A 24655-nucleotide genomic window follows, 5' to 3' on the forward strand; every position below is an offset into this window, starting at 1 on the left:
AAAACAACACCCTGTAAATAAATTAATTTATTGCACACCTTAAAGAATATTTGCGTGCCAAATATAAAATAAATATACAGTGTGGTTAAAAAGTTATGAACCAAATAAGAAAATGGCAGAATAGATAAAACACACAGTATCTTTGTTATTAGTGAAGTAAGACTCATTACGTATGATATTTTTGAGACCGCCTAGTGTCCTCTTTCTACAGGTAACGTATGTTACTTTCCCAATGAAACACCCTGTAGGTATGTATTGACTTTTAGAAAATCTTTTAATGGTTATACTTTCAGATATACTTTAGTTAAGTTAGAGGTAAAGTTATACTTTCAGATATTTAAATTCTTTTTTTTTTATTAATCACTTGACTTATGGCACATGTAACTGAATTGAGTAGTAAAATATAATTACATTTAATAAAAGTAGTATTATCTCACAACGTCCTTAAATGTATTATACATTATCACATTTGATGGCATAGGAAATAACTTATATTTCAATGATCACTTTGAAATTTTATGTTTCAGGATCTCTATTAGTCCCAATCACTACAGCAGTGGAGCTATGTTTTTTTCACGGTGCCAGCAGATCGCTCATAAATCATTTAATTTTAATATTTTTTTATGAAAATTGTTTTACATGTACTTCTTTTTATAATAAATGCTCATGCAAAATTTTCAAACAATTGGTATCTACAGTATTTTTTATTTTAAAAATTCCCAAAAAAACTGTATGAATTTCGTACTTTTACACTAGGATATTCCCTTAATCGTATTAAAAAATTGTTATACGAGACCTTTTTATGAGATAGTGATAGGCCGAAGACACCAGCCCATTAAGAAATTTAATTAGGCAAAAAATATGATGATGAATTGGTTCAAGACTGCTCGTCTTTTTATTAACCATGCGCTACCAAAATAGTGTCTGATACCTACTTAAGGCCGCACTTGCAGATCTAATAACACGCAACCAATGGGCTGCGTCCATACTTGGTGCTATTTCTCCGGATCCGGTCAGCTCGTTGAGTTCATCCTCTGCATCTGCTAACTGCTCGATCATAAGTTGTTTAAGAAGGGCTTGAGCTGCTGTTACTGCTTCCTAAATAATAAAAAGAAATTAGCTCAAGTTTGCTTCTTTGCATTTTTTATATTCAAAGATAAATTAACTAATTAATTCTGCCTGTGTTACTTAAGGTGGTTCGAGTAGTTTAATAGTAAACGAGTCGATTCCAATCCCGAATAATTGAGGCGAATTCGAAAGTGAGGCTAGTAGGGGTGAGGCCTTGTTAAAAAAGAAACATTTACAGGAAAAGGACTACAGGAAAGAATACCGAATTACGATTAGTAGGCTAGAATATTAATTACTGATCGAAATGACCACCTATAAAATCGATATCAAGCGTACTTTCGAAAAAATGAAGAAAGAAAAAGGAACATCAAAATATCCAAAATTGCATGGTCATTTGCAGCGGAAATGACAAAGGAAATTATGCAAGCTTATGATTTTACTGCATCAGAAATTTAAAATCGATATAAAAGATATGGAAATTTCTGCTCCAGAACACTGAAAACTACCTTGAACGCGGAAAAAGAAAACCCAGGTCAAGTAAAACACGTGTAGAAGTATCTGGAATCTTCCTGATTGTTCTGGAATGTTCTGTTGCAATGCAGAATTAACTAGAAGCTTCTATGGAAACTAATTTAATATATGGCAGAATATATTATTTGTCAGCTTTGTTTGCCAATTTCAATTGCCTATAATAACATCTGTTAAACTGCACAGACATCAACAGTAAAAAAAAATAAAAATTTTGGGATTGGTATTTTTAATTTTTTTTAATTCGAGAATTTTCTTCATAAGAACGACTTTTGTAGAAAAATTACAACAAGCTTCCCACAAGTCACTTTTCTAGGCCCCTTATTATATTTACTCAACATTTGCAAGCACCTCAAGAATATCCGACTAAAACTAAATTTGATGATGGTACATGATGAACACACTAATTTTTGAAAAGAGAATAAAACCTATATATAACTGCTCCGCACAAGAAAAACTCACGACAAGACAAGAATCTTTCCAACATACATCCAAAATTTTTTGTTACAAACAGTATCTTGAGTCCACCACATGAAATTTCTGCAAAATAATTATTACAAAGTCAATCAATATTCGTTGAAACTCACCTGTTTATAAACTTCTAAAAAGTGCAAATGATTTTGTCTCAGCAGGCCAGCCACTAAGCTTACTAATCTTTCGGGTTCTAAAACACCTGCACTTTCAAAATCTAATGGCCTGTGAAGATCCGCGGCAGCGTAACGTTCAAATTCAGTGCTTAGCATTTTGTCTATCAGTTTTTGCATTTCCTTGAGCTGAGAAGGAAGGTGTCTAAGACTTGTGACCTTTAAAAAATAATTCAAATAATTATTACCATTCTGCTATTATAATATCATAATTTATATGGGGCCTGATTCTAATTCATTTCGAGGTCGCAATTTAATTTCGACCCGCCATGACAGTCGCAATTTATAGCGATTTTTATTCATTTCGATAGTACATAGTTCCAACTGGGGATATTAACGTTATCATTTTGACACTGCTCAGAATTTGGATTGGTCCTCCTGTTTATTGAATTTATTGGCATGCAACCACCGCAACGTTTGTTGATAGTCTGGGCAAATTATCGAAAAAATGTCATTTTTAGGAAAAGTTATTTACCAGCTATTTTATTGCTAAAATCGAATCTTAGGATTGCTTAATAATGACAAGTCCGCAGAAAGTGTGTTATTTTATTTATAAACAAATTAGCACTCCTAAATCTTCTTTTTTTTTTCAATCAGTGCTCTATAACTCCAAAGATTTTTCCATTAACCAAAAACACTTAAAACAAAATTCACCGTAATTTAGTTCTGCACAGTTATTTTTTTTTTTCGATTTCCTTCAACAAAAGTTTTCCTCGGAAAATCCGAGTTTTCCCAAAAAAATCTACAATTTTCAATTAAAATTTTAGGGAAGTAATTATTTATCAATAATTAAATAAACTGGTGACATGAAAGATTTTTTTATAGTAGATTATATATCAGGAGGCCGGCGTCAATCTAACCAATAGTTTAGCAATAATTAAAACGTTACTTAAAAAATTTCGGTCGAAATAATACCCAGAAAGATTATGATACACCAGCATAACTATGATTTTCGTATAAAAAAGCACTATACCTATTCAACGTACTTACAGAATTGAAATTGGACTATTTGAGCGGTCTCAGGAATGTTATGATGAAAAAAAAATAAAATAAAAGACAGATGAGCGAAACAGACTATTTAATACCTTTTTGTAAACTTTAAGATAAATTAATGTTGTTTTATAATCAAAATTTAACCCTCACGCACAAGTGGTAGTCCATGTACCTAACAACTTCAGTGAGAACTTGGGTTTATTATTATGTACTAATTGTTACAAATAAACTCATTATTATTATATTATTATTATAGCTGTTACATAATTTTCCTTGATTTATACTAATTTTCCCAGATTATTACCTTACATCTTTCATTGAGTTGATAATTCACGTTGTGGACATTCTCAATTATTATATTTCTAATTTAAAACTATTCACTTACATCTTTCATTGAGTTGATAATTCACGTTGTGGACATTCTCAATTATTATATTTCTAATTTAATACTATTCTATCTAATTCCTCCAAAACCAGCAAATTTCCATAAAACCCAGCCATATTAATACCTTTTGCTTTAGTTTTCCTTGCAAGAAACAAACAAAATACATCTCCTAAACTAAACCTAACCTCGCTTTCGGCCATTCATTCATGTCCGTGTCACAATAATTTCGACTCGAAATTATAATTTTAACCACTTTTGAGGAGTCGAAATTAATTGCGACCTATCGAAATTTCATGATGTCCTTTAGTTAGTTCAACTGAAATCCACAAGGATCGCAAAGTCGCATTTCAACGTCGCCATATTGATTGCGACCTGTTTTTGAGTCGAAATTTGAATTAGAATCAGGGCCCTGATATCTGCGATTGTTAACACATTCTATTACATACAAAAGTGGACAAAATCACTCTCAAATAGACTATTTCATGACAAGAAAAGATATACGTGAATGTGCAAGGTTAGTGAGACATTAGGCCAACAACATGAGTTGCTTGTGCTGGACATCGAAGTGAAAAGAGAAAGCAAAACCAAACTATCAGAGAGGGCCATAAAAAATCAAGTGGTGGATGTTAGAAAATGAGAAAGAAGGTCTATTCAGGGCAAAAATAGTAGAGAAAATGAGTTGGAACATGAAGTAAGTTCTAATACATCTTGGAAAATGGCCAGTATCATTGATACTGGCCATTGATACTATTGAAATGGCCAGTATCATTGATACTATTGAAATACTTGGGCCATTGATACTATTGAAATGGCCAGTATCATTGATACTATTGAAATACTTGGGAAAACGTCAGAATAGAAATTTGAGAATAAAAGGACTTGTGGTGGTCAAACGAAGTTCAAGAAAAACTAAATATACAATCAACTTGATACCAAAGAAGGAGAAAAAAGATATATAAAATAGCCAAAAATAGGTCAAATAACGCAAAAGATGAGATTCAATTTATCCAAGATGAAAATAATAAAATACTATTTGACGAACAGGATATAAAAATGAGAGGGAAAGTACTTTGACAGTTTATTAAATCAAGAATTTGGCAGAAAACCAGTTGAGTTAACAGAAACACTAACATCATGGTCACCAAAATAACAAATAATGAAGATTTAGTTCAAGCATTCCAGAAAATAAAAAAGGAAAAGCAATTGGATCAGATGATATTTTTGCTAAAGTATGGACAGTATTAGGAGAGAGGGACAACTTGGATAACAGATTTATTTAATAGAATTATGGAAGTGGGATAAGTGCCAAACGAATCGAGAAGTGGTATATTAGTACCTGTTTACAAAAACAAGGGAGATATACAACAATGTATAAGCTACAGTAACAAAACTACTAAGTCACACCATGAAAATAAGGGAAAGAGATATTGATGACGGATAAGTGAAGAAACCGAAATATTCGCTAAACAGTTTGGCTTTATGCAAGCCATATCAATAACAGATGCAACTTTCATCAGAAGGTAATCGATGGAAAATACAGAAATAAAGAAACAACCCTCATAATATGATTAGAATTAGAAATATACTTTATTGTCACTGAAAATTGTGCAATTTTATGGACAAAGCTTACAAAAAATCAGATAATAACAATAACAATTACAAATTGTTGGTTGAAATTACATAAATCGTTAATATTGCTAAATAAAAGATAATAAAATAAAACAAAACAATATATTGCAAAATTTAAATAAAATGCAAATTACATAATACAACCTTAGGAACCAATAAGTTGTTGCATACAATACACAAATATAGATAAAAATATTTTAGTTGCTCGTACATAAAGGTACTGTAATTTCGTAGTTATTCATTGATATTCCTTGATATTAAGAAAGCAAATGATACAGTTCCTTGAGAGATTCTATGATCATTCTTGGGAACTCAATCAGAGATAAGTCCGCGGTGAATATGGAAAGACTATGAGAGACATATTTATACAGGGTGTCGAGAAACTCTGCCGACAAACGAATACAGGAGATTCCTCAGATAATTTTAAGACAATTTAACCCAATTCACTTAATCCGAAATCGCTTCCTAAGGGAGCTAGAGCTATTTGAAGATGGCTTCTGGTAATTAGTTTTTCTTAAATACCTCCGGAACGCTTCTATTTAGAAAAACAAAAATAGGTGTGCCTATGTATCTTCCAGAGATAAATCGATTCCATCTATTGCAAATTTCTAGTACCGGTCATGGGCGTCCGTTTTGGGTAGGGCAACGGTTACTTTATCGCATAACTTTTTGTCTTTAACTTTAAAGCATTTTTGACTCTGGATTATTAAATTGTGAAGTAGTCTTGTACTAAAAGATGCTCTTGTTTTAAGTCGATAGAATACACCGTTTTCTAGAAAATCTATTTGAAAATTTTTCGTTTTTTAAATTTAAAAAAAAAACTATTTAGAAAAACGACAACTTGTACGTTTAATTATATTCCAGAGATGAATCGATTTCATTAATTGCGAATTTCTAGTAGCGGTCATATGCGTCGGTTTTGGGTAGGTCAACGGTTATTTTATCGCATAACTTTTTTGTCTTTAATTTTTAAGCCTTTTTGACACTAGATTATTAAATTATGAGGTATTCTAGTAGTACAAGTTACTCTTGCTTTAAGTTGGTAAAATACACCGTTTTTTTTTTGAAAATTTTTTTCAATTTGTGTCCAAATTCAAGGGACGAAAAATTTTCAAATCGATTTTTCTAGAAAACGATGTGTCCTACCGACATAAATCAACAGTACCTTTTAATACTAGCATATCTCACAATTTAATAATCCAAAGTGAAAAATGCTTAAAATTTAAAGACAAAAAAGTTATGCGATAAAATAACCGTTACTCTACCCAAAACGGATGCCTATGACCGGTATTACTATAAATTTGCAATGGATGGAATCGATTTATCTCTGGAAGATAAATGCGTACCAGTTTTTCTAACTAGAAGCGTTCTGGAGGTATTTAAGAAAAACTAATTACAAGACGCCATTTTCAAAGAGCTCTAGCTCTATTAGGAAACATTTTCGGACTAGTTGAATTTGGTTAAATTGTCTTGAAATCCTCTCCTCGTTTGTCGGTAGAGTTTCTGGGCACTCTGTATAAGAGAGTAATAACTATAAAGTATCAGGACAGGTGTGGGTGAGATTGATAAATTTTATGTGCTAGTAAGATTGCACCAACGCTCGGTGCTTGGTCAATATTTTTATTCTCATTATTTTTGGATCAGATAACAGCGAGAACTACAGTGTAACATTCCCTGGTGCTTAATGTATGCTGATAATAGTATTAGGAAATAGTGAAGGCAATTTAGAACAAAAACTGGAACAGTCGAGACAAACTCTTGAGGAAAAAGGTTTAAAACTTATAACTTACTAGGACAAAAACAGAGTATTTGGAATGTTCATTCTAGATTCATTACTACAAATAAAATGATATCTTTGGATGGTGAAATAATTGTGAACGGTAATAGTTGATGATGATCAAGATTGGTGTTACAGAATAATGAAGAAATAGATGGAGATACATGCAATAGAATAAGGGTTGGATGCACGAAGTGGTACAAGCGAGTCGTGTGTTGTGTGACAGAAAAATTCCAATGAAGGTGACAGGAAAAATCTATAAAACAGCCATATGACCAGATGATGTACGGAACTGAGTGTTGAGCAATTAAAAAGAAAAGTGAACAATGAATGCATGTGGCAGACATGAGAATGCTTAGATGAATTACTGAAGTGACAAAAATGGATAAAATTAAGAATGAGTATATTGGGGGAAATCAAGGGTGGCACCAGTTGATGCCAAAATGAGAGAGCATAGGTTAAAATCGTTTGGTCATGTTCAACGTCGAGAAATTAATCATCCAATACGAAGGATTGCTTCCTGGAAGTAGGAGTGGAAGACCTAAGAAGACGGTAGAACAAGTCAGTAAAGTGTGTTAATATTGGTGTGACTACGATAGAAAGGAACTACATCTTCTTCATCTCTAGATGAAGAAATGTAATTACGGAAACCGACCCCACATAGGGATACAGGCAAACATAATGATGATGAGGTGAAAATTTTCACCAATATCCCAAAGATTATTAATGTTAAATGATTAAATACTGTTAAAGTGGATTTTCTTTGTTATGCGATTTATGAAGTTTGTTATGAAATAAAGTTCCTGTTTGGTATCCTTCTTTGGATTACGGACATGGTTGAACTGTTTTGTATTCTGCTAAAAGATCATTTATTATGGATTTTCGTTTATTTCTTTTATAATCATCTTATATTTAAGTCTATTGTTAAACTAATATAAGTGTATTAATGTTACCCATTCTGTATGAACTGCTTTAGCTACTACTATTAGTTTAAAATTGAAACTAAATAGTCTACAGAGTTTATTTCTGGCTAGAACATTCGCGCTATTTTTAGAGTATGTAATGTGTAGTACCATATATTATGAAATCAATTCTTACCCCAGCTAACTCTTTGGCTAAAACTTCTTGAGTCCCGGATATAAGTTCCAAAGCACCTACGTAGTCTGAAGAACTCAGCAAAAGCTGTAACGTTGGTTGTGTCTGCAACACTGTGGCCATTAATTTTAATTTATCTAACAAAGCCACATTGTTGGATTTCGATCTTGCTAATCCAATCAGTCTCAAGGAATCTCTGGCCAAGGCTTTATCCACCTAAAAATGAATATTTTAAATGAGTACTAATACATTTATGAGTAGTTCCAATTTTTCTCGTAAAAATCAGCCAGGGCCAGGATAAAGATCTTTGGACTGGCTTGCCAACACTCTAGCTCTTTTAGCATTACCCAGAAGTCCCAAAAACAAGAAAACTCGGAAATAGCTCTTGACGAAAAATGGAAACAAAAATAGATGCATAGATACAACTGAAAATTTATACAAGCGAAAGTTTTACTTTAATAAAATTAGAATAATATTGGGACCAAGTTTTCTGGTAACACCTTCGTGGTTTCTAAAATTTGCAAATCAACGAATGCTGGAGCAAAGAAGGCGGAGGGAGATCTAAAAGTTGCATCTCACTTCTCGCCTGTCCAGCGCGGTAAAATTCCAACGAAAAATAGTCCCACATACTCAGTTAGGAGTAAAACTAATAGAAATAAGACGGCTCTAGTTTCGTTTTATAACGAAATGATTATTTATTTCTATTAGTTTTACTCCTGAGTATGCGGGACCATTTTTCGTTTCAATTTTACCGCGCTGGACAGGCGAGAAGTGAGATGCAACTTTTAGATCTTCCTCAGCCTTCTTTGCTCTAGCATTCGTTGATTTGCAAATTTTAGAAACCACGAAGGTGTTCCCAGAAAACTTGGTCCCAATAAAGTTTTAGTTTTAATATTATTCTAATTTTATTGAACTCAAACATTCGCTTGTTTTAAACAGATTTCGCCACGACACCCGTATCACATTGTTTTGTTGTAATTCGATACTAGCATTCCGATTTGTTTCAGTTTGTTCAGAGATAGACCTATATGCATCCTATATTTCTGATGAGAACCTAACAAGGTTCGAAACCGGTTAGAGTGCTTATGGTGCTCTCTGAACGAACTGAAATATAAGACGGCTCTTGTTTCGTTTTACAACGAAATGATTATTTAAGAAAATTTATACTTCAGACAGTCTAGTAAAAAAGCTTGGAGTCTGCTGAGGAAAATTGGTGGCGGTACAAAACTAAAACAACAACAAAAGAAACTAAGTTATTCCTGATCAGATATCTACCAGAATAGTGAACTTATCACAGAATCCATTCCATAAAGCATATACTAAAACAAGAACTAAAATTAAACAAGAACTTAAACTTCTTTAAAAGTTGACAATTCGATGTAAATATCAGGTTCGAATTGTTTTCTAATGCCCTGTCTACGATTCTTCTCGACCGACGATGGTAAATAAATATTTGAAGTGTGGAGTAAAAATATGATTTTATTGACAGCTACTGATAATTACACTATAGTTGTTAGTTAGGTAACTTTCTATAATAGACTGCGACTCAAAATAGTCCCTTTGGCTAATTTATAATCTCATCAAAATATACAAATCATCAATAACTTGCATGGTAACAAGAACTATGAACTTGCAAACTACAGTTTAATCGAGGAAGCTATTGCAAAACTTAGGAAGTTCAAATGGAAATACCTTCTTCTTCTTTACGTGCCATCTCCGCGACGAAGGTTGGCAATCATCATTGCTATTCTCACTTTTGACACTACAGCCCGAAAGAGTTCAGTTGAGCTGCATCCAAACCATTCTCTGAGATTTCTCAGCCAGGACATTTTTCTCCTACCCATGCTGCGCCTTCCTTGAATCTTTCCCTGCATAATTAATTTTAGGAGTTCATATCTGTCACCACGTGTTATATGACCCAAGTGTTGAAGTTTTCTTATTTTGATGGAATCCAGTACCTCTCTGCTGTTCTGTATGCTCCTAAGTACTTCCTCATTGGTTATTCTGTCTGTCCAAGAGATTCTCAGAATTCTTCGATAAGTCCACATCTCAAATGCTTCCAATCTATTGAGGCATTGTTTATTGAGAGTCCATGTCTCCACACCATACAAAAAAACAGAAAATACATAACATTTTAGTACTCGCTTTCTAAGATTTAGGCTGAAGTCTCTACTACATAATATTTGTTTCATATTAGTGAATGCACTTCTAGCCTTTTCTATTCTAATTCGGATTTCTTTGGTATAATCGTTTGTTTCACTAATTTTTGTCCCTAAATAGTTATAATTCTGAACTCATTCTATCGTCTTATTATTTACGTGTAGATTGATGTTTCTAATATTTTTCTTTGATGTAACCATGAATTTAGTTTTCTTTATGTTTAGTGACAGATCAAATTCTTCACTCGTTGCAACAACCTTATCTAAAATTCTTTGTAGATCTGTAATACTTTCTGCTATTAGTATTGTGTCATCGGCGTATCTAATTTCACATATGGGTAGGTCATTTATTTTTTTGCCTGCTACTTCATCTTCTAATGCTTTTTTGAATATTTCTTCCGAGTATGCATTAAACAGTGATGGCGACAAGCCACAGCCATGTCTAACGCCTCTTTTGATTTTTATTTTATTGGTGTTTAAATTATTTATTCTTATGACAGTTTCTTGTTCATAATACAGATTATTTATTATTCTTATATCCCGTGGGTCGATGTTCTTTGTTCTCAGTAGTTTTATTAACGGATTATGTTTCACCGTACCGAATGCCTTGTTATAATCTAGGAAGCAGACATAGATGTCCTGGTTTACATCTAAACATCTCTGTATTAGCACATTTACTGCCAATAATGCTTCTCTGGTTCCTTGAGCATTTCTAAATCCGAACTGAGTTTGTCCAAAGTCTTGTTCTAACTTTTTGTATGGAAATACCACGATTTGGCAATTTATTTAGGTTGCAGAAAGTTCACTGGACTCTAATAATTAAAATATTACTCGATATGTTTTCCAATGTTTCAATTATACACGGTGAAACTATAAAAGTTTAGGAAGTTAAGAATAATGTGAGATTACAAATTAAGGGATTAATTTGAGATTGAACAAAAGGTTACACAAGAAATAAACAGCCCCCGCAGACTTTTTAGTACGGGAAAGGTTGAAAAGGCAATCAAAGATTTAAAAACAAGTAAATCCCCGGATTTTATGGACTACATAATGATTTTTTTAATTAATATGGCGCCCAAAGCAAAGGAGAAATCCAGAATTGCCTCAAAACATATGTAGCATTTAGTCATAACAGCAGCTTATGATACAGTGCGAAGAGAAGGACTCATATGCAAGTTCTTACAAATAATTCCTTGCAAAACAATTATTGATCTATTTGCAGAACAATTGTCAACCAAATGCTGTGTGACAGAAGACTCAAAGTTGTTATGGGTGACGAAACAAATAAAGAAAGAAAACTAAACAACCTACCTACTCCTAAACGGCTCAGTCCTTACACAACTTCTCTTCAACACTTGTGACTAGACATAAATTCATTGAAACAACGGAAGAAATTTTAATGTCAGATTTAAAAAGCTTGAAAGACTATTAAAAAAATGCAGACTATCTTAATGCCAGCAAAACTGAAGTATGCTGTTTTCATCCAATAATAAAATAATAGACAGATAATTATTAAGCATCACTTTTTAAGACAGAAAACTCACAATCAATATACTAAAACTTGAGATCTCCAACATATACTCTGCGATATTCAGAGATGACCCTGGTGCATTATGTAACAGAATATGTTGATCCCCAAGTTCACAGTACTATGCGAATGATAAACAGATCATTAAGATGCACCCTACACAAATGTTCTAGTAGAATGTTCTAGTAAGACAACATAAAAAGATTAATAATAATCCTATCTTACCGTTACCTGTACACCAAGATATTCACAACTTAAAATGACATAATCTAAAATCCAGAAACCCTCTTCTGCTAAGTTAGTCCAGAAAGCCACTGCGCATCCGCTAGGAAAAATATTCCGATTCGGATTTTTTGCACAATCTTACTCAAAAAGGACCCCTTTTAACAAATTTGCATGTTGCCAGGACCAAAACCAAAAGTGGGTCAAAAATTTTTTAAACGTTTTTTTTTGTTTTTTTCCTAAAATTATTTTTTTTGCATGGAACAAAGTTTTTTTAGGTTTTTTGGATCATTCCAAACAGAAAAGGTGTGTAGTGACATTTCTCTAAAGTTAATAGTTTTTGACATATAAGCGATTAAAAATTGAAAAATTGCGAAATCGGCCATTTTTAACCCTCAAAAACTATGTGAAAAACTTAAAATTTGAATGTTGCCAAGGTAGGTAGATATTCTTTAAACATCGATTGATGAAATCCCGAAGAGTTTTTTGCAATACAGTATTCAAAACTCATTTGTTTTTTAATTTCTAATCACGCGTGCGCGACACTATTTTCCACCGTTGCATGTGTATACAGTATGGTTAGTGTGACCAACTACTCCGAAAAATCCAGGACATGGCCCGAATTACAAAGTCGTGTCCGGGCGTCCCGGACAAGTCTTCCGAGCCATCCGAATTTTCAACGTTTTGGTAAATCTCTATTTTAAAATTTTGAATACGTTATTCTTCTAAAAATTCACATCAAATTGAACTGATGGGACGAAAAAAAGTCGACAATTTCTATAGTAGAGTTTAATACTCATTCCACAACCAAAATGCATGCATTTTATATCCTGGTATTATAGTTCTGCGAAATCTCAAACTGTGGACTTTTTCGCTTCAGTATTTTAATTATCGTCTTCTGAAAAGACGATTCAAAAACAATAACAATTAAAAAAATGGCCCGATTTTCATTGAAAAGTCCCGGATTTTGGGTATTTTTTTTAGCCTTGTCCCGAATTCGACTGAATTGGTGTTGGTCACACTAAGTATGGTGCAAATGAAAGGAATAAATTCGTTATTTCGTAAACCGGCGACTTTAAGAAAAAAACCCGAAACAGGTCGATTTTTATTTTTAAGTTATGATATTGTGGCACATATGGTATAGTAGTGACCTCATCCGTCTGGGCGTGATGACGTAATCGATGTTTTTTTTTAAATGAGAATAGGGGTCGTGTGGTAGCTCATTTGAAAGGTTCTTCAATTCTCTATTCAGTAATGTAAACATTTACATAATTATTTATACAGGGTGTCCAAAAAATTTTTATTAAATTAAAGTATTTGACAAAAAAAGAAGTAGAAGGACACCCTGTATAAATAATTATATAAATGTTTATATTACTAAATAGAGAACTGAAGAACCTTTCAAATGAGGTAGCACACGACCCCCATTCTCATTTAAAATAATCATCGATTACGTCATCACGCCCAGATGGATGACGTCACTAGTATACCGTATATGCCACAATATCATAACTTAAAAATAAAAATCGACCTGTTTCGGGATTTTTCCTTAAAGTCGCCGGTTTACGAAATAACGAATTTATTCCTTTCATTTGCACCATACTGTATACACATGCAACGGTGGAAAATAGTGTCGCGCACGCTTGATTAGCAATTAAAAAACAAGGGAGTTTTGAATATTGTATTGCAAAAAACTCTTCGGGATTTCATCAACTGATGTTTAAAGAATATCTAACTACCTTGGCAACATTCAAATTTTCAGTTTTTCACATATTTTTGAGGGTTAAAAATGGCCAATTTCGCAATTTTTCAATTTTTAATCGCTTATATGTCAAAAACTATCAACTTTAGAGAAATGTCACTAAAGACCTTTTCTGTTTGGAATGATCCAAAAAACCTAAAAAAAACTTTGCTCCATGCAAAAAAAATAATTTTAGGAAAAAAACAAAAAAAAAAACGTTTAAAAAATTTTTGACCCACTTTTGGTCCTGGCAACATGCAAATTTGTTAAAAGCGGTCATTTTTGAGTAATATTGCTATCGGATGCGCAGTGGCTTTTTGGACTAAGTTCCAGGTCCCTAATATCAGATGACTTTGACAAAAAAATAGTGGAAAATAGATTGGTAATAAACCAAAGAAACTCCGCCTGCATGACCGCTGGGTGAATTGAGTAGTTTAGCTGTTATGGAACAACTGACGAAGTAGGAAACTAGGAACAGGAAGGTGGAGAACGCTATAAAAACCGGGATAATGAATAGAAAATAAAATAAAGCACAGAATCACATATTCATATAGTAATTAGAGGTAAACTTTTAGATAGAAAGTGTAAGTCATACCTAACTGAGAACATGTCTTCTCTAGAAGTTTTTTTGTAGACTGTTGGTTATATTTGGGTGCTGCTTTCCTGGGGTATTTGGAAACTAGCTCTTAAGCTCTGGTTTCCTCGAAAGCCGTACCGGCAAATTGCCACCGCAATATTGCGGCGAATGGCGCCATGGAAAACTGTACCACGCACAACGATAGCAGTGGTTTCCAACATTCAGTCAACGGTTTATTGCGGTGGTGAAGTGTTTGATGTAATCAATAGTAATGGAAATACATACCTTAAAAACAGGCATAATTTCTGCTCAGGAGTCAATGGATTTAGAACACGGTTTGTTAGTATTGAACAAAGATCGTCTTTTATATATCCTAATTACGCCTATGTTATCCTAAGACTAAGTAATCAAATAAGACTGGCGTCAAACGAAAATATTCTCTGGGCATATTTTCGTTAGTATGTATGTAGATGGCGACAAATCAATATTTTGGTATTCAACCTCTACATTTCTATTTTTAAAAAGATCAGATTCACTTCTTCTATGAATCTCTTTATCTGATTCCTCGCAATCTAGCACTAGTAAAAGAGCAACATCGAGATCGTCCATGGTCGCTTATTTTCAATGCAAAATGGTACTGACTACACCTTCTGAGTTTACACATTTCATTGCCGCAATAAAGAACCCTGATTTTTCTACCGCAATCTGACGTCATCCATTGCATTATTAAGGTCGGAATTTGCCGGTGCCGCTTTCGCGGAAACCAGGGCTTTAGAATAAACAGCAGTAAAAACAAACCTATGCAAATCTACTATGAAACTGATTAGTTGTAAATTATGAATAATAGTTATTTATGATATAAGTGTTAAAAGTACCCGTTTAAGGCACGCATGTGAAAGTTTGCAGAATGAGCGAAGCGAGTTCTGCAATTCACATGAGTGGCTTAAAAATGTACTTTTTAACACGCATATCATACAATATTTTTTCTACAAACGTAATTACAGGACAATATCTACAAAAACTTTTACTTGAACTTGACTGCATTTTTATATTTTTTTGACATTACATCAAAATTGCCTATACGGTCAATACGAACTGCAGTGCGATAAAAATTATAAAGCACTAGTGCCTTAAAGTGGCATTTTTAACGCTCGTATGGAGTGCTAAAAATTGCATTTTTAACACGGTTGTAGAAAAATTTTTTTAAAAACTATTAGGAAGGTGTTGATTTGTCATATTGAAATTTGTATTTATTGGTAAAACAAAATTTTTTAAAATGGATTAAATATAATGCATAAAGTATTACTAACCCTTTGTACTTTAGATCGCAGGCTTTTTACTTCCCCAAGAGCAATGCCCATTTGCTCCATAATACTATCATGGGATGTCATAGCATGGAAGAATGCACCAGATTTTTGGGATACTTGCTGGGCAATTTGTTCCTCTACTATATCTAAATGATGGCTGAGCTCATCTTGAAGTTCATGTTCAGTTTTCTTTGTCTAAAACATACACTAATTCTTGTACAAAATGTTCCAAGTAAATGATGACAAGATACTCTTATAATGGATATTTATGTTATAATAATAATAATAATAATAATAATAGCCTTTATTCCCCAACAGTTTCCCATTTACAGAGGAATACAAAGAATAAGAAGTTATAATAGAACTTAAAATCTAACTGCATACTAATATCATTAGAAAATGTTTCTACAGGTTTTAGCATCTCTTCTAGGTGTTCTCGAGTGGAAGCCATTAATTTCAAATCATCCATATACAACAGATGATTGAGCTTCGCTACCACAGTATTATTGCTTTTAATGCTAAAACCTGAGTCAGTGGAGTTTAATAGCTGGGAAAGGGGGTTCAAAGCTAAACAGAACCACAATGGACTCAACGAGTCTCCTTGAAATAGGCCCCGGTTGATTGCGATATTTTCGGTTTCGATATTGTTTTCACCAGGTATTTGGAGGTGAATTTTAGTCTTCCAATCTCTCATTATATGCCTTAAAAAGGTCACTATGTTATCATCTACTTTGTATATTTTCAATATATCTATTAGCCATTCATGCGGTACTGAATCAAAGGCCTTTTTATAGTCAATAAATGCAGTAAAAAGGTTCCTTTTTTTAGTGAATGCCTGGTTAGAAATGACTGAGTCGATGATAAGCTGTTCTTTGCAACCCATGGAACCCTTAGCGCATCCTTTCTGTTGAGGCTCTATGATATTGTTTAGAGCACAGTGTTGGTAGATACGCCGGGTTACACAGGATGTGACCAATTTATACAAAGTTGGAAGACAAGTAATTGGGCGGTACTTGGATGGATCTTGGGTGTTATTTTGATCCTTGGGTATTAAATAAGTAGTTCCCTGAGTTAGAAATGATGGTAATTCCTGCGGATTAGAAATAACATGATTAATTAATGTTGATAAGCACTCATGAATACTCCAAAACTTTTTAAGCCAGAAGTTCTGAACTCCGTCTGGTCCAGGAGATTTCCAGTTATGAAGCTCTTTGATGACATTTGAGACTTCTTCAGTCGTGAATGGTTCGTAGTTAGCAGTGACGTAGTGGTGACAGTTGCGCGTCGTATCTTCTATCCAGCCAGCATTGTTGTTAAAAGCAGCTGGTGTGGAAAGTTGATTTCCCCAAAACTCATGAATTTCTTCTTGGCTTGGGTAAGACTTGTCGACACTTTCTACGGTGGAATTGAGTTTTCGGTAGAACGCCTTCTCAGAGTTCTCAAAAAGTGCATTGTCACATTTTCGGTTGTTACTAACTTTATACCTTCTTAATCGTCCTGAATAGACGGAGAGTTTTTGTTTTAATGTATCCAGACACTGTTGGGCTGTGTTATTTTCTGGATCGTATCTCGAGTGTCTTGCAGTGCTCCGCATTATTTCTTCAGCTCTTTTAATGACTTTTCTACTTGTAACACCTCTTATATATTCTGTGACTTGACCAATATCCCTACGCAGTAATTCAATTTTTCCGAGAAGTCTTTTTTCCCAGGGTGCAATTCTGTTACCAGTCCTTCCGTTATTAGTACCCCCGTCGTGTTCTGATCTTAACGCCCATTACATTGGCAATTGCTGTAGCTGCACAGTAGATTAGCATATGCAGATACTCCAATGTGTGGGCTTCTACAACATAATTGGGTAGGACTTCAGTATTCACAATTTGTAACAGGGCACCTAGTTTCTTACAAGAGTTTATTCGTGGTAGCGGTGGTCTGCTAAGTGGATTTGTTCCATTAAACTCTTGTACGGCACGAGCCATTTCGTTCTCTAGACTATCGCGCAACTCGTTGTTTTCCTGCTGTGTATTGTCAGGTTGAGTTTCTGGTATGGGAATCTCAGGAATCTGCTCATCAAGGATTTCATTAGGGGACTTGATCTAAAACTAGCTCTTGGTCATTAATCTCCCGTTCGACTTCGCTTTTGATCGTATTGCGTCTAGTCTCTGGGATAAGGTTGTTTCTTACGATTACCCGGTATTGATCTGATACTCTTTGCTCCGATACTTGAATATCTGGGTACTCCCTGCAAAATTCGGCATACAGCTGTTGTCTGTAGCCGATCGTTTCTTGACCGAGGTTTGTCACCTTATAATAGAAGCGCAAAATGCTTTCGTTAATGGACACAGTCCATTTCATGCGCTGCCTCGGTCGTCCCGCTTGAGTGAGCGCCGGCTGATGTTCCGGCGCAGCACCTTCAGCGAGTGGAGCTCTTGCTGTTGTTTGGCTCGCTTGTGGTTGTTGTTGTTGTTGTTGGGCTGTAGCTGTTTGTGTGACAGGGGCCCGCCTCCTCAACACCCTGCCACCGACGTCCCGCATGCTGTCACGTCCAGCGTCGGCTCCAGACGTGCCCTGGCGATCCCCAGGCAGCGGCCCTAAACATAAACTATTAGTGTCCATTCTCATGGGTGTGCATTTTATACCTACTGCCAGGTGTCAGTTTTTGTTCCACGGCAAGTATTCCTGCTACTCTCTGGGTATTGGCGCTACGAATACCCAGAAAGCATCCCCCATTCGCAGGGGGCCGCGCCTGATAGAAGAACTGACATAAAACTCCCACAGGTTAATAGCCTTTATTCCCCAACAGTTTCCCATTTACAGAGGAATACAAAGAATAAGAAGTTATAACAGCACTGCATGCTTAATACAAATAATAGAACTTAAAATCTAAGGTTGCGCAACTTAAAGTAGAATAATAAAACAAAAAGAAAAAGAATAAAATATAGGTAAATATTACAGAGATAATAAAACAGAAAATTTATATGCTTATATGTGGTAACTTATTAGAAATTACAAATAAGTATTGCATTTGTTTTTCAATTCCGAGACACTACAAAACTGACAAAATGTCACAAAAAGATGAAAGTTTGTTTGCATTAGCACACATCATATTAATCGGCGCTTTTAACATTAGATTTGTTTGAGCTCTTTTGCACAGAAACGTCTGATTTTGTCTTGATGCAGGCCTCGGAACAAAAAAATCTAATTGATTTAGTAACACTGCACAGTCTATCCCACCGTTTAATAACTTATGTAGAAACAATACTGATGCCTGATTTCTACGTTTTTCTAGAGAAACAAAGTTAAACTTTTCTAATAAATTAAAATAATTTCAACCCCTAGCAGGGTAAACGCCGTCAACTTTAAAACTAAGAAATTTTAAGAATTTCTTTTGCACCCTCTCAACAGCTGTTGTATGGGGTTAAGGGGTTAATACATTTGTTAGTTATGTATTAGAAAGTCATTTAAGATTTATTATGTTAAGATATTAAGATTATGTTAAGGGGTTAATACATTTGTTAGTTATGTATTAGAAAGTCATTTAAGATTTAGGAAGTGTGAATTATTTTTTTGTATGTAGTTCTAAAGGACACCTAAGTTTGTAAATTCAGCTTAACGAGCATTTTTCTTATTGTGCTATTTTACATATTCATTTGTGAATTGTTTTCACGATTCACTGGTTATGGTAGGGAATAAATACATTAGATTCAATTTTTACGAATAGTAAAAATGAAATATAAAGATTATGAAAAGTTAGAACGGTAATAATTTTCTTGATATTTAAGGCTTAACTGATATATTTTTTAAGACTTGCTGCATTTAAATTTGACCTTAATACAAGTGTTATTAAAATATTGAAGTCAGATAAACTTCTGAATCTTAAAACCTTATAACATAGAGGGAGTAAGAGAGCTTGTGTAATGTCTGCTTTATTTTTAAGCTAGTTAATGCTGCTAAGGATGATGTATGAATTGCTTTCCTAACATCCCTGTTAACACCTTGGCTGCATTTAGAAATATTTATAAACTTGCATTGAGTGCATTACATATACAGTGCGCTGGAATAAGTGTTACCCCCCTTATTAACTTATTTATTTTTAGCACATAAGCAAAACGCTCGGACAGGTCAATTTTTAAAATAATCATAGTATATTATAGCATCAATCTTTCGAACTTTACGCAATCCCTCTTCAGGTGAGAGGCATAACTTTGATTTTTTTAAAGGGGAAAGTACATTATGTGACACCTCATTTAATAGCTTTTGAAATACTGATTACAAAAATGTATAACACTTTAATCCTTTTTGAGAGCGTAGGCGCAAAATTTCGGTTGAACTCTTTTTAAACGCATTCATTTTTTCAAATCCTGAGAAAACTAATAAGTATTTTTGAAAAATTTGAACGCAGAATGAAAGATTAGATTATTACCGAGGGCTGACAGTCCCTTAGAATAAACAAAATGTTTCTTTTGAATGATATATTTGAAATTAAAAATCAGACTAAATTTTCTCTTTTTTTCACCCCTGTGACTTATTAAAATAAACATTATAGGAGTTCTCACGGACATTCGACCATCGAGAATACTGTAATATTTCATTCTGCGTTTAAATTTTTCAAAAATATTTATTAGTTTTTTCAGGATTCGAAAAAAATGATTGCATTTAGAAGGAATTCGACCGAAATTTTGCGCCTACTCTCTCAAACAAGATTAAAGTATTAGACATTTTTGTATTCAGTATTTCAAAAGCTTTTAAATGAGGTGTTACATGATATACTTTCCTATTTAAAAAAATCAAAGTTATGCCTGTCACCTGAAGAGGGATCACGTAAAGTTCGAAACATTGATGCTATAATATACTATGATTATTTTAAAAATCGACCTGTACGAGAGTTTTGCTTATGTGCTAAAAATAAATAAGTTAATAAGGGGGGTAACACTTATTCCAGCGCACTGTATGTCCCGTAGTGAACCTTTGCCATGGTGCGTTATGACAGAGTCGACCCAGCCAACCGTTAGTGTAATATGAGTTCCTTTTGTTTTGTAACTCACCCAAGGTGTTAGCACTTGAGACATATTGATTTATTATTCATTCCTATTCACTCGGCTGGGTAATATCAATAAAAAAAGTCAAGGGTATAACAACAAAAACTGCCAAACTTAAATGGAGCTTCGCAGGCCACACTGCTAGACAAAGAAAACTACATTGGAAAGCAACAATACAACATTGGAGACCTTAGAACAGTAAACAACCAAGAGGGAGACCACAGATGAGATGGGTTGATGGTATTAAAAGAGTAGCCGGAACGAATTGGAAATATGTTGCTCAGGATAGAGACCGATGGAAGGAGTTGGGAGAGGCCTATGTCCAAACATGGATGATAGAAGGCTAAGAAGAAGAAGATTCATTAGGCAAATTACAGATTGCAGTCTTTTATTGGTAGAACAGTAAAGTTTATTATGATCAATAAATATAGACATAAAATTTTGGAATGAATATGGTTGGATTTAAGGACCCTGCATAATTGCGGTGTTTTTTAATTTAAATAAAGGCAATGCCATATCATCTCTATATTTGTTTATGTATACGCTCTGAGCTTCGCTGGTGTCGCTCCTAGCGGATTAGTAATGCAACTTTCACCGGTAATTTTTAAATTTATTACGCAAAAAAGTAATTCAATTGTAATCGATTTTTTAAAGATTTTGCTAATCATTTTGACGTTCTATTGATGAAATATTAATTTCTTACTTCGGATACTTTCACAATTATCGTGTAGATGGCGCTAAGATTAATAGATTAATTTATAACTACATATTGCGGAACATTAAAAAAACTTAAATTCAGTATTTAAAACGTAACTATATTTAAGGTAAAAATATGTACCACGCAGCTTTGACCAACTAATATTTTTTATAATTAATGTTTTTATTTTTAATTTTAAATTAATCACTTTGACATTTATGTCAAATTTCCAGTAAACGTTTACAGACTTGTCACTACTGGCGCTCGCGAATTTTTAAATATCCCCTCTACGTACGAGCTCACAGTGTATAGGTGTTAAAAATCATATACAGTTGTTTGCACAAACATAATGATTCTTTTGCAAACAAGTTAAGTCAAAACATTAAGTGAAAAGTATGTTGACACATACTGTCAATGTAATTAAATGGCTATTATCCCGGTGGATGTATTTTATAAAGGTATTTTATTGAAGTGTTTGATCTTTTTTCACTATTGAGGAGATTGATAGAATCAACATTAAACAGCTTGAAAATCATACCGACTATTACTAGGTAATATAAAGATAAATATAGAACAGCAATAATTAACTTTAACAAAAAAGCAAAAAGTGAAAAAGTAATATCGAAAATAAACAAATAAGTTTCCGTTCAATAGAACTATAGCCGAACTCATATAGTATAATTAAAATTTGTATGTTAGAAAATATTACTTGTCTCATTAGCTTAAACATCAATAATTATCTGAAGTAATCAAATAAGGGAGCAGCATTTAGTTGTTCTAACAATTATGTTTGAAAATAAAAATTACAATGAAATGTACAAAAAAGACAAGTTTAAATATCATGAAAAACTGTTTATAAACACAACAAATGTGCTAATGTGACTGAAAATGATAAATGTCAAAATTCATAGTATCAAAGACATGCGGTATAGTTTATCCTTGTTTAACTTATTGTGGTTTCTATGGACAAGTGGCTTAATTTTGCGATACTAGTGTCTGTAAGTAAAAGAGACCTAGTAATAGTTTTACTATTAATTTGTGAATAATTTCAAGATGCAAAGATCTGCCGAAACAACTTTATCTATGTCTATCATCGTTATTATTAGACATTCAAATTGTAAAATATGGCTATCCATAAATTTTGTAAAATAAAAAAAACAATGGGACATATTATAGGTTTAACTCATAAATAATAAATACTACCTATGAGCTTTAAGCTTATTATTAAAGATATTTAGTTAATAACCTTAGTATGATGTCTTATGAAATTTTTACATTATTATTGTTATTGGAAATATTATCTACTATGACACATTTATAGTTGAGCTATCCTTTATTTAAACTAAAACATGAGATAAAAGGTTTTTCAGAAATATGATGTTGATCAATTGTAGAAATGAAATCATCAGGGATAATTAAAAAGGAAAAGGAGTACCAAATATATCTACCAAACCATTCAAAGTATAATATTCTTTAAGCAAAAAAAATCTTGTCATACTTTAGCATAAATTTTACATAATTTCAAGTTAATATGGTTTTTAATGATTACTTTAAATAATACCTCAAACTGATAAACAGTTTATAGATATGCTAATACCAAAAAAATATTACAATTTAAGACTATTGCTAGTAATATAGACTATATAGCTAAACTAATATAAAAATATGTAAAGTAAATCCCTGAGCAATTCTAATTAATTATTAGACCTTAATTTCCAACACCAACGTGAATAGAATAGAGAAGATAGCCTTTTTTATAAAAAATTATGTACATAGAAAATGTTGTTCTGAAGCTATTTCCTTGTGGCATTTTTGTAATCAACTATTCTAAATGTGAAATAAGCCACAATTTAACTAAAAAAATGATTTTATTAACGTTCCGACTCCCAAATCAGATGTTGTTGTCAAAATACAAAATATTACTAAATTAAACAAAAACGTTGTTGCTTAGTAAAAAATTATTCTAATAATTTATTTAATCTGACTCATTTCAGTAAAGTCTTCACAGGAACGCAACTCATAAATATTGGCAATATCATTTTAAGGTCTTCTACTTTAAAATATATAATATGTCTGAATTGCCGATATAAATGAGTCAGATTAAATAAATTAGGTATTAGAAGAATTTTTTACTAAGTAACATTTTTGTTTAATTTAGTAATATTTTGTATTTTGACGACATCCGACTTGGGCGTCGAAATGTTAATAAAATCATTTTTTAGTTAAATTGTGGCTTATTTCCCATTATGAATAGTTGATTACATAGAAAATATACAATTACTTTGCGTTTTCTGTGTGGTACCAATAGACAGCACATCTTTCAGTAAATTCTTTATGGTAGATTATAGTGGCTTGTTTGAATATTTGCAAACAAAATACGCTGGTTCAATAATTTGCCTAAGGGCAACAACTAAGGGCATATTTTTTTAGTAAGTAGAAACTTCTAAGGCTGAGGCATTAATGTCTATTGGCACCACCAACAAAATTATTTAGTGAGAAAATACAAAAATTACAGTCATGTAGAGGGATTTTAATAAAATTCATAAAATAAACGAAAATTGGACAAGAGATAGGTATATCTACCAGATTTTTGACAGGATTCACTACATACATCATGGCAGTCTCAAATAGACTCAAAATACTAGGCTTTATTAAATACTGTATTAAAAATTTTCACAGTATCACCAAAGAATATAGACCTTATAGAAGGATACTGCCCTGTAACGTTTTAGCATAGGATTTTGTGCACCTACTGAGTTGGTGCATGTGGCCTGACATGACTACGGTATTTTCAAGCGACAAATAAACGTGACCATCTGTTCCATTCAAACTCTTCTTCTAGCAGAGTATAGATTATTTGGTATCACTCTAAATTATTGTTCTGTTCACTTTTGAGACCTCAGTTAGATGTTTGCGTATCTAGTCACCCTCCCCAAATACACCACAACACCATAGAGTTAAGAAAATCAAGCATTAAGAGTTTTCGTGATATCACTATAGATCAGTTACACACAATGGTTACACTATAGGTAGATCATTACGTGGTTACACGAGAGGTTTCAGATTTATTGTTTACATCTGGGACTTCTCATTTCTTTAATAAATGTCACTACAGCATCAGATATGCGAATTATTTTTATAATTCAGCTTAAATAGACAGTTTGGTTTCGTTTCGTTTCACAGGTGTCTATATAGCCCCACTGAGGAGGCCTGGAAAGGCAAAAACTTATGTATGGGGATGATGGATCATCTCTGAATCAAAATGAAAC

The 24655-nt window shown here is 33.2% G+C and overlaps 1 protein-coding gene across 2 annotated transcripts in view; it reads right to left on the reverse strand.

Moving 5' to 3' along the window:
* LOC126880181 (vacuolar protein sorting-associated protein 54) overlaps positions 1-24655 on the reverse strand; it is a 130624-nt gene that overhangs the window by 104916 nt on the left and 1053 nt on the right. For both annotated transcript variants that reach the window (XR_007696468.1, XM_050643954.1), the window contains exons 2-5: positions 15657-15848; positions 8123-8335; positions 2184-2399; positions 936-1098 (exon numbers count right to left, since the gene is read on the reverse strand). Coding sequence is in view for 1 of the 2 variants with exons in the window: in XM_050643954.1 (XP_050499911.1) it covers positions 936-1098; positions 2184-2399; positions 8123-8335; positions 15657-15848 (784 nt within the window). In the remaining variant the exon portion in view is untranslated. The remainder of the gene's footprint in view (positions 1-935; positions 1099-2183; positions 2400-8122; positions 8336-15656; positions 15849-24655) is intronic.

The sequence above is a fragment of the Diabrotica virgifera genome, chromosome 2 (assembly GCF_917563875.1).
Source record: "Diabrotica virgifera virgifera chromosome 2, PGI_DIABVI_V3a".
NCBI classification, from domain to species: Eukaryota; Metazoa; Arthropoda; class Insecta; order Coleoptera; family Chrysomelidae; genus Diabrotica; species Diabrotica virgifera.